This window comes from Acanthisitta chloris, unplaced genomic scaffold, assembly GCF_000695815.1.
Source record: "Acanthisitta chloris isolate BGI_N310 unplaced genomic scaffold, ASM69581v1 scaffold20764, whole genome shotgun sequence".
Taxonomy (NCBI): domain Eukaryota; kingdom Metazoa; phylum Chordata; class Aves; order Passeriformes; family Acanthisittidae; genus Acanthisitta; species Acanthisitta chloris.
The window spans coordinates 55217-67121 of NW_008671434.1; the positions used below are offsets into that span (position 1 = coordinate 55217).

The window sequence follows — 11905 nt, forward strand, 5'->3', positions numbered from 1 at the left end:
AATTTGTTTCATGAGACTCATTTTAGCCTAACTTAAACTCACTACTTCCCGATTCAAGCTGAACTGAAATAAAGCTGTTCAATGCATCCTAATTCCAAAAGTGACAAATTTTCTTTCCCACAGAATAAAACTGTGTTTATCACTGTAACTGAACCAGTCACAGCTTGGTTACAATTATTATAATTATATGCATGACTTCTAATATTTTCAGTCTCTATTTTAAAGGCAATTAAGTGTGTTGCTTGCGTGCAATGAGTAAGAATGAGACTTATCCTTACATTTCTGGTTGCTGCATCACCCCCTAACAAACTGCATAACCATATACACAACAAAGAGAAAGAGAACTTTAGGATGGATTATGTATTTATAGGATTACCTTGTACTGCTGTCACTGGTTTGGTTTTATAACCACTATCTTTTTAAAAGTGGGTTGTGATGACCTCTCTTGTGTGGGTGGCTGGGCAGACAGTCAAACAGTAGAGGGAATCCTAAGCATAATTTAATGCTTGAGCCTTACTTACATTTTGGTTTAGTATCTCATTAAAACATTTTCAGCTATGTTTGTGAGAAAGATTCAAACTACTGTGAAGGCATATCCACTGCAGAATAGAACTTGTGTAAGTGGCAGTGCCTTATCAGGAGAGGGGGAGAGCAGCAGCAAGGACTGGATTGCAGGAGCAGGGACTGCATTGCATTAGCAAGGCAGGGAGCACCTGAGGTGCCTGTTGGCAACTTGCCTAACTTCAGGCAGTGATAGACTCATGCATTCAAGGAACTATAAGTCATTCCAGGTGGAGAAAAAGACACAGCTCAATTACTAGATAATATAAGCACTCAAGGGTGCTTCTTTCAAGCTATATGAAAGTCAGATGTATGCAGTGTTAGACACGTAACAGTTTCCATGCACATCCCTATTCCAAGCCTTTCACAATTAGTGACCTGCTTCCCTTCACTCCTAATCATGTTTATACTAGCAATGTATGGCTCCAGCATTTTCTGCTTGGTGATCCAGAACTATAACTATTTTAAAAGACAAGAATGTTTACCACAAACCTGCTCTCTCAAACAATTTCTGACCTTTCAAGTCTTGTTTCAGGTGACTGTAGGACAGGTGATGATTTTAAAGGGAAAAAAAAAGCATGTAAAAATGTCCACACCCAACTCACAATCCCAATGCAAACATGTCAGTTCTTCAGGGCACAGAGTGTCACTCATTACTGTACCTGACACAAACTGGGTCAAACTGACTGCAGCCTCAGGACACTATGTTAAATAATGAATACCACCTCCTCTGGAGCCTGCTCTTAGGAGTTGCTGCTCTCATGATTTTCAATTGAAAGCTCATATCCTTCAACTCATTAAGAGCTTCTGCTTTTCATACTGCTAAATTAATACATATGTTCAGCCAACCCATGTTTCTCTCATTTTAATGAAAAGCAACAACATACAGTGAAGACTTCAGGTAGCTTAGGATTTTTGCTGACTGAAGAAAAGTTAGTGGTTAAGTTAAGCTGCAAGCACAAAAAGAATACGGGTTGGTGAGATGGTAATGATTATGTGTGATTTACACCCAAAAAATGTAAACCCTTAATGAGTGATTTACAGTTGGAACAGCAGACCCATCCTTCCCTCTTGACTGTACTTACAGCAGGGTCTTTAGTACAGCAAGAGAATGGCACACCACAGCGCTCTCGGCTTGCATTGGAATCTGTGCAATTGAAGTAAATATTAAGGTTCCAGTCATCAGCTCCAAAAGCCCCACAGCACTGCCACTAGAACAGAGAAAAGAGAGCTTCTTGACTTTCAGAACAAAAATCTCAGCATTAGCAACATGCATCATTTCTGCCAGTTCCCCTCTGGCTTTCAAAACACAATCTGAGACTCCCACTGCATTCATTGAAGCTGGTGTTTTTTGTTTGACTTGGTGTTGGGGTTTTTTTAAAAATACCATTCCAAACCTGTAAGCTGTTCTAATTTATCATGTGATTAAAGTTACATTCATGCCCTGCTATGCTGCTCTCTGGAGAGAAACTCCTGGCGTGAGCTGCTGAGCCTACACAACACCACAGAGTTGCTCAGGCCCTACAGGCTCAGGCCCTGGGGCAGCAGAGCCAAAAGTCCAGTCTAATGTGCTCTGGGTTCTCAACAAGACTAACCAGCTCCAAGGGCTACAATGATACAGCTACTCCTTTTGCCAGTTTGGGGAACCTTTGCCTGACTGTATATCAGACAGTATGAACACATTGTTTCCTGAGCATCACACGTTGTACAAGTAACACCTTTACTGAAGGCAGGCAGAATTCTTTGAAGAGTAAGTTTCCCAAAAGGCAGGCTGTCTCTGGCAAAACATGTTACACACACAAAGAATTGGCAAAACTTGCTGAACATACAAAGAATGGACTGGAGATCAGTGGAGCACCAATGGTTTAAAGCATTTAAGGAGCTATCCAATGAACCCATCCACATCAACTTTTTTAAAAAAGCAAACCTCACAAACAAACCACATTTTAAAAACCACTGGAAGAGGAATTCTCTTTCTAGATTATCATGGTTTAAGGATTGGTATCCCCTGATTTAGTGTTTCCACTGAAACCCCTCAGACCTTGTGCCACTCTCACACTCCCACACCCTTCCCCTGCAGTGGGATGGAGGGAAGGCACAAAAGGTAAAGATCAAGGGTTGAGTCAAGAACAATTTACTAAGAAACAGCAATGAAGTAAGAAAATGAACAGTACAGTAGCAACTGTATTGATAACAGAGTGTACAAGACAGTGTATTGCTCACCCTGCGCTGCCCCAACGCACACACCGCAACCCCAGCCTGAACCAGCACTGGAACCAAGGGTACCTCCCCCACCTCCTCCATCCTCTCTGCATGATGTGAGGAAATAGAGAATAACTCCAGGGTCCTCGTGTGTCCTTCCTGGCTGCTGCAGAAGATAACGCTGTCCTGGCTGGAACCAGGACACAGATGTACCACCGTTCTCTCTGCAATACCTAATTGTGTCGTCTCCAAGCATTATCTCTACCAGCTGAAAAAGTAGCCTGCTCTTCAGACTAATCCAGTTAGGAGAGAAAGCTTCAGAGTGACTGAAAAATTGGCCTGTAGCCTTCTGCTCACATACAAGTAGACCACTGCTTTCAGACTGTAGTGACCTGTGACTTTCTCTCAACTGGACAAGATTCAAACCAGTGCAAGGATCCACATCCTGTTACTTACGTGCCATTTTCCTCCCAAGGCATATAGAAGCAAATCAAACTATTTAAATTGTAGAATGCACAAAAATTAGTAAACATTAATCCAACCAACACTTAATCACATTATCCATAGGGGGCCAAATTCAGAGGAGTTAATCAACACAGGCCAGAATTGAGTAGGTACTTGCAGAATAACCGTGTGCAAAAGTCAGTGCAGGACTCCTTTACACAGACAGATAATTACAGAGCATATGGAACATGCTCAAAAAATCTGAACACAAGACACTGATGGTTAACTTGTACATTTTACTCTTCAAGAATAAGTCACCCCAACTCTCCACTTTGTTTTACTTTGTCATACATCAACAAATAAGCCACTTTTCACAGGTGCTGTGTGTTTGTAGTAGTTCTATAAAGAGAAATATACATATTCAAAAGTATTATAACCTAGTTTATTTCTGTTGTTCCTTGAAGAAACAAAACAGATAGGAAGTAAAAAATAGAGTAGGTATTTCTTTAAAGTAAGCTTTACAAAAATAAACATAGTCCAACTTACATATTCCTGTGTGAAGTCTATGAGGTTTTGCAAATCAATGTCATCTCGGTATGCCCTGATGTTGTTGTTTATAAAGAAATACAGCTGGTCCTTTATCCAGTCTTTGAAAACAAATGCTAGAACACCAGCAGTAAGCTCCAAGAAGAAAATAATTCCAAGAAATACAGAAAACTATGAACAAAATGGAAAAAAAAAAGGTTACAATAATTTTCCATTATGGCCAAAACCTTCTTCAAGGCTCACAATTATATCCAGTGATAAGGTTTTAACTGTTTCAGTGCAAGTTTAAGCCATTCGAGCACACAGGAAATTTTAAATTAAAACTGCATTTTTTTAGGGCCGTAGTATAGAAATCTTAATTCTATTCTAACAATTGAATTCAAACTTCTCACATTTCACTGGAATTTTCAAAGAGAGCCAAGAGAATTCACTACAAATTTCAAGAGATGGCTAGTTGCCACCTGTAGGGCCCTTGAAAACCCATCTTAAAATTCCATGTAAGTATTTATATTTTCAAAGGCATAAACAACAAATACTGTCAGTAAAATGCCCTGTACATGACTTTTTCTTTAGATAGTCTCACTGGCATAGCTTTGCTTAAGCAGACAAAGCAAAAATTAATAACAGCGGAAATTAATTAATGTCTAAGAGCAGAATGTCTATGAAATGACTCACATCCACATTAAAACCAAATGAGGCTGCTATGATTAATGCAAATGCAATGGATGCCAAAGGCATTACTAATGATCTGCCACTTTCTCTAAGCATTTGCACTGAGTCTACACTGTTTTAAAACACGCAGGGGTCCTGCTATACTGAAGTCCATCCCTTTTGCAACTGTGCCTTTGAGTTTCATTTTAATATGCTCTGTGTGTGTTCAGATGCATTTTTAATTTCTCCTGCAGCTGCTGTATGGGAAGCTATTTCTGGTACAGCAGATGGGTTCATTTTAGGCAAGCTAAGAGAAGCAAGGAAGAAGAGGAAAAAAAAAGTGTTACAAGCTGCTTTATAAATGTCTCAAGAACTGTAACTCTCAATTGCCTCCTTCCTTTATACAACATGACTGTGGGAGCCAAAAGTGTCACTTGGAGGCAGGTATTTCACTGGAGGGCTTTTCATGTATATTTTAGCATGCAGTGGTTATGAAGAGACAACTATTACCCAGGCTGTGACCACCTCCAGAAGCGGGAGTGGTGGAGGAAAGAATCTTGCCTTTTTATAATAAATCTTCGATTTATCTACAGAGGAGCATGATACTGTTGTATCTCAAAGCTGACAAGAGGAGGGCTCTCAAAAAACAGAACCAGGCCCCTTAGCTAAAGGAGTTCTGCCTACTGAGGTACGTTTGTGTATCAGCAGTATCTCCCAAGCAGCAGTCAAGAAGACAACTTCCATTTTCTTTACACAGCCCAGGCACATTCTCCTGCCTCTCTCTCTCTCTCTCCCTCTCTCCAGCATTGAAAGCAAGCAATGAAGCTTTTTCAAATTAGCTACATGGTACAGACTGAGGACACCAGCAAGCAAGCCTTCGTAACAGTCCTATCTCCTCTGTACCATGAGGGGCACAGCAGAAGTCACACAGGTCACATTCAGGGGTGTATCTACATCCCTTATATTTCATGGGCAGCTTATTATGGACTCCAGCACAGATTCTCAGCAGAAATGTCTCTCTTTTTGTGGCAGGAAAGCAAAACTTTAGGCTATATCCATATGAAAAGCAGTAGATCCATGTTACAATTCTTACCACCAATAATTTTGAATCTTAAAAAAAACACAGCCAGGAAGCACTAGAGACTGTACTGAAGAGCTGTAAAGTGTTTAGTGTTTTTGTGGTACTCTCACCTTCCACTCCACAAAAATATATTTTAAAAGCTTTACACAGTTAAACAGGAACAGAGACTGTGACATGCTCTGTAACTGATGAATGCCTCAGTTGCAAAGGCTACTTACAAATTTCAGAAGAAAAGTGTTTTCTCGCAAAGCTCCAATGCATCCTGCAAATCCCAAAATGAACATAACTCCTCCTACCACCAGGAAGAGCCAAACTGGATCAAAGCCTCCCAGGTCGGTGATGGAGGAGATATTGGACAGCACTCCCTGGGAAAGAGACAATGCTATGAGATAGCAAGTATGTTCAGCTTTTAGTTGCACAAATTCTGCATTTTTCTTTTTAAAAAGGTAGAAGACTACAGCAAAACAAATGTTCTTCAGTATAGCAAGAAAACACAATAAATTCTTTGTATTCAAAATGAGATAAAAAGTGCAATTATGTACAATATTTCTAAATTAACAGGTAGAATAAACTACAAAATGTGCTTCTAGAGTCCTCTGTGAGAAACCCACAGGTCATTTTCTGCTTCTGTAGCTATAAGTAACCTGCCAGAAAGTCAGAAAAAATATATGAACAAAACTTAATACAATCTTATTGTCCACACTGAGATGCATTTTACTTATCATATACATCGTTTATTTAAGCACACAGTCGCACATGCCATGATAGGAAAAGCAGGGAATAGCAATAAAACCACCTTGAATTTAGCATTTATGCTTAATATTTAAAACAACTGTCAGAATTTAGAAGTGAGCTCCCAGGTTGCAGCATCTTGCAACAAAACATTTTCCATCAAATTTTGACACACCACATACCTGACCAATGCAACTTCAGGCATTGACAGTGCCCAAACCTCATTCTATAAGTATAAGTAAAGTATGGCTACTGACTAATTAGTAAGCAAGAAAAAATTTGAAAATAACGTGAAGTCTCTCAGTAGGACTTAGGATAGTGTCAGGACTTGTCTTGGGATATGGTTTACACTAATTTAGGTTAGACCTATCATATGTTAAACCACACATGCCATGTTTCAGGTATCAGCACAGTCTGCTTGTAATGACATTTTTGCCTTAGGAGCAGAGCTTGGGTTGTGACACCAGTAATCCTGAGGAACTATTCTATGTTTCTGAGCACATTTTAACCAGAGTTTGGCTGATGCTGAACAGATGGGTCATATCAAGATGCAAGTACAAAGTCTCCCTTATTCCAGTGAGCTTGCACAGGAACAGTTACAGTTTTTTAAGGCCTTTTGGCAGAAAAAAATGCTGAAGTGTCACTATTTTTTCATTCGCCTCCCTCGTACTCATGTCCCTACACTACTGTGTTTCCTTAAGGAAGCCTGAAGCCAGGCTGAGTGCTTTGGACTACTGCTTCCTCTACTAACTCCTAAATGAAGCTGTGGCTTGAAAAGCAGCAATACAGACCTTTACAGCTACTTATTTGTAGAATTATCAAGCTCTTCATCCATTTCCTTTTTTTTCCTGTTCATAACCCCTTTGTTTCTTTGAAACAGCCCCAAAACAGCAATCATTTAGAAGGAAGTTACCATAACCTCATTTCCAAAAGTTGATAGTAGCATTGCTAATGGATGACTGTTCATAACTGTGGCTTTAGAGCTGTGATTATTCTATATATACACACATGCACTCATTTTGGACCACTCAAACCATATCAATTGTCACATAACCAATATCTATAACACATGACCTCATGTAGTCTGCAACCACTGTCAGAGTCTCCTAAGTAAAACTGACATTGAGCAAGTAGTAAACAAAGACAGTACTCAAAACTTTTTAATTCTGCAGACAACAACAGACTGGCTAAAACATACATATGAATTTCTCTAATGCATTTATCAAGGAGCCTTAGAAAAGGTCAGTATGCTAAAAGCAAAAAAAACCCAAAAAAACCAAAAACACTAAACCCAACTGCAACCCAATCCCAAAGTACAAACAATAATCCAACAGCATGAATGACATTCTCCAAGGGGATTCTTCTCCCTCCTACTACAGAAGGCTATTGCCTGACAGAGATGGATGGAAAAAAAAAAAAATTAAAAAAAAAAATCACATTCATCACTTTCCTCCTACATCACATATAGTACTACCCTTGCTGTCATTCATTAAAAAGGCAAAAACAGATGTAAGGAATGATCTAACACAACTCAAAGCCAGTATTGGTCATTCATGGGCAAAAATAGATGTAAGGAACGATCTAACACAACTCAAAGCCAGTATTGCTATCAAAGCAGACCAGTTGGCCCATCTCTTTTTCTGGGAACATCTCAGTGATGAGATGGTACACACCAAGATGAAATGAACAATTACCTGTCCTTAACATTTACAGCAACTTGTGCAAAAGTTTTCCACTACTTTTGCTTCATTACATGGGCAAAAATAGATGTAAGGAACGATCTAACACAACTCAAAGCCAGTATTGCTATCAAAGCAGACCAGTTGGCCCATCTCTTTTTCTGGGAACATCTCAGTGATGAGATGGTACACACCAAGATGAAATGAACAATTACCTGTCCTTAACATTTACAGCAACTTGTGCAAAAGTTTTCCACTACTTTTGCTTCATTACATTTGTCATAGAGAAGAAATCCAAAACAACTTTCTGGCTAAGAGTAACAAGCAATATAAACAGTATAATCCAATAACACACATAGCTTTGGAAAAAATCACGGCCTTGGCCATACACAAGTCAGGAAACATGAGCTCTGCCTCGAGGGAAAAAAATAATAAGATGAGTACATCACAGAGTTTTAAAGTCCTTTCTTCTGTGCCTACTAGTTACCATGAGAACAAATTCTGCCTTAAAAGCAGCACTACTATTTTCTTTAAACATTAGCCAATTTTGGAATGGACTGTAGTTGTAGTAGAATGAAAAAACAGTTACTGGTGAAAGCTGCTACCTTTGTATTATTTGCATTCACTTTTTTAAAATATCCAAGAAGGATGAACAGTCATCTAAGTCTCTCTTCACAAGACACTTGGTCATTCTTTAAAAACAGGCAAACTCAAATAATTTAACAAAAAACCCAAAGCAAGTTACTATGCTTAATCAACTTATTTCCCTCTGAAATAGTAAAATCCAAATTACAAGAAATCCAAGTAAAATTCAGTTCACATTTGTGGACAATGCTCTTAGAGAAGCTATAGTCATAATATAAAGAAGCATTAGTAAGAAACACACTACTTTGCATTTTGTCACACTCCCATTAAAGTTGATGGCAATAAAATTTATTGAATCAGTTTTACGTTGTTTTTCTGATCATGCCCTTTCCAACTTTACTTGATTTTCTAGCTCTGCCAGACTCTTAGCACTCCTGCATGCCACATGTTGGCCAGGCACCTGGCACAAGTCACTTATCTATCTCCAGTCTCTTCCAGGTTTCAGCTCCTCAGGGTAGCTGTGATCTGACACATTCTGAGAGAGAACAACAGAAGCTTTATCTTCCATTGTTTGCTGTCCTTGGAAAGCACCTTTACGTGCATCTGTTGCTAGTCCACATATGGCAATCATAAGCCTTAGCTTGGCTAAATCCCAAATAATACATCCTGACAGTGCAAAGCACATACTGCATAATTGTCATTTGTACTCTGTATGCTCTCTGCATATGAACCCCAAGTCATCAGTGTTCTGGAGAGACTTCTCAGGATATAAAATCTTCAGAGAGGCTTTGGCAATAAAACAATGGCTAGCAGCAGAGAATGAGAAAACTATGCTCTGTGGCTATAGCTAGAGATGCACAGGGGTAATCTTGATAGACGACTACTGCTTAATGCTTGAAATACAGTTTTCCAGTCTTGTTTTCTGGACACTTACAAATAAGCTCTCTGGAGATGCAGCAGCAGTACAGTACCCTGCAGAAAAGCATATTTTGCTTTAAGCAGCAAGGCAACAACTGGGGAATATTATCTCACTTTATACGGCTATAGCTAGAGATGCACAGGGGTAATCTTGATAGACGACTACTGCTTAATGCTTGAAATACAGTTTTCCAGTCTTGTTTTCTGGACACTTACAAATAAGCTCTCTGGAGATGCAGCAGCAGTACAGTACCCTGCAGAAAAGCATATTTTGCTTTAAGCAGCAAGGCAACAACTGGGGAATATTATCTCACTTTATACTGTTAAGAACAACTAAAGGTACAGTCCTCTAGGCATACTCTTCCTATCCACCGCAAGTTTCTTTAATGCCTACTAGACCTACTACCACCAGTATTTTTTGGCTACAACAGCTACTCCTGGGGCAAGTTTGACAGATATGTACAAACACCTAGTAGAGACCAGTTTTGTCTTTATTCCACCTTTAGACAAAAGCAAAAGGGAACATTTCCTCAAAGGGAAAATCTCAAATTCTAACACTGCATCCTCCAGTGACACATCTGAATCCTCAGGCTAAGCAGTCGGTTATGGAATATATGGTGATTGTTGACTGATCTTTGCATCAATGCAAGAGCTAAACAAACCACCTGTAAATAAAGCCAGGCTTTCTATAAATGCAAGGTATTTTTCTCAGCCACACTACTGCAGTTGCACACTTCAACCTTTACTGTTCAACAGTTGTAAGTACTCTTTATTTTAACATCTGAAAGGATATTTTAACATCTGAAAGGATATATTTTTTCCCCTAAACCTACCTTATAATTTTGGAAGTATGGTTATTTTTTAGGTAGTTTTTTAGGTTGTTGGTAGTTTAGGTACGTGTATAATCTGTATTTGGCAAGAAACATTTTGTTTATACACAGCTACATGCTCTAATACTTTACTTCGCACAATAGTGTCAACATAAGGTTCTGCTGTAGTCCCACAAGGAGAGCGAGTAGGACACGTTCCCAGGCTCATCTCCAGCTCATGTTTCCTCTGTTCCCCCACCCTTGATAGCCTGCTGTACATTACAGCGCCGAGTTGTTACTTGATCTTTTAATCCAACACAAGTCAAAATTTGTTTGGGGTAATGAAACAACAAAAGCATCGTCCATGAGTGAACTAAAATAAATAAAGGTAAAGTTGTGAAAAAATTCCTTTGAAATTAAATCAGTAGGATACAATGATCTATGCATAGAACAGGAAAGACTGAACTCATATTTCTACCCCACCCCAAATTCAGGGGCAGAAGCCAAATGAAATACAGTAGGACCTTCTCTTTTATCCAACAAAAGGATGCCTTCTGTCCCACCAAGAAATATGAGACAACCAAGCCAGGCCTACCAGAGCACCTGCAGAACTGGAGTCTTCTCCTTAAGAGATGTGGGCACAGGCAGAAAAAACAGTCTATGAGTGGTGCCTGACAGGTCCTCTACAGCTGCACAACTGTTTGCCTTTATCCCATCAATAAAGAATAAGGAAGCAAGTCACATGCAAAACCATTAAAGGTGTACCCCTTCTCTATCTTGGACTCTAAGATTGTCAGAACAACTTATACTACTTTCCAAGAGACAGATCTCTGACTCTAGCTCCTACCTTTGGAGTACAACTACATTAGTATTTCAGGTCAGATGCAGGAGTCCATACAAAGTGATCCCACACAATCTGTGCTTCAGTTCACACCATGGAACAGTTGGAGCACACAGACTGCATTACTTACAAACGAAGATGTGCCCCTGGAACACAACTCATGCTCCAGCCACTAGCAGGAATTCAGTTCATGAGCTCACACTAGAACTAGGCTGAAGAGACCTTAAACCTTTCAAAACCTCTAGAGTGTGAAATCGGGATCTTCGACATCATTTTCTCTCCTATTGGTCCACACTGCCTGCATTTAGCAGACATAGTCCTTGCATGCTGAACCCAAAGCAAGACAGACATCTTGGCTGGAACACATCTATACAATCTGATTGCATTCCTGGGTTCCTACTGAGGCCAAATAGAAGAAAGTCACACATGCATCAACAAACTAGTGAAATTTCCAGATCATTTGTGGCTCTGGCTAGTGTAGAGAATCCACTGCCATGCTCAGGTCTCAGACATGTGCCCAAGAGTTTTGCTAGACCATTGGTTTCCTCTGGAACAATTGCTGATTTAACAGACACAGTAGCATCCTATAGGACAAGAGAGAATGACTCCAAACTAAAACACTCTAGGCAGCAGCAACTTTGAAAAGCTGAGCCAGTAATGAAAATTCAAGGCATAGTGAGTCAGAGGTAACTTAGGAAAATCATCATACTAGAGAATAAAGAGTTTATACACTGTGGGAGTACATGGAATTTGGCCCACAGGAGTGCATGTAGAAGAACAGGACTCAACACAACAGTAGGATAAGTGATATCAGCTTTTTTGTTTGGTTTTCCCTCCAAGATGGGGGGGGGGGGGG

General features: G+C 39.6%; 1 protein-coding gene across 1 annotated transcript in view; it reads right to left on the minus strand.

Annotated features, from left to right (window-relative positions):
• Positions 1-11905, minus strand: part of TSPAN5 (tetraspanin 5) — a gene marked incomplete at its 5' end in the record, with an annotated part of 20135 nt that overhangs the window by 2686 nt on the left and 5544 nt on the right. The window contains 3 exons of the mRNA XM_009074103.1: positions 1647-1772; positions 3754-3924; positions 5704-5850. Coding sequence (XP_009072351.1) covers positions 1647-1772; positions 3754-3924; positions 5704-5850 — 444 coding nt within the window. The remainder of the gene's footprint in view (positions 1-1646; positions 1773-3753; positions 3925-5703; positions 5851-11905) is intronic.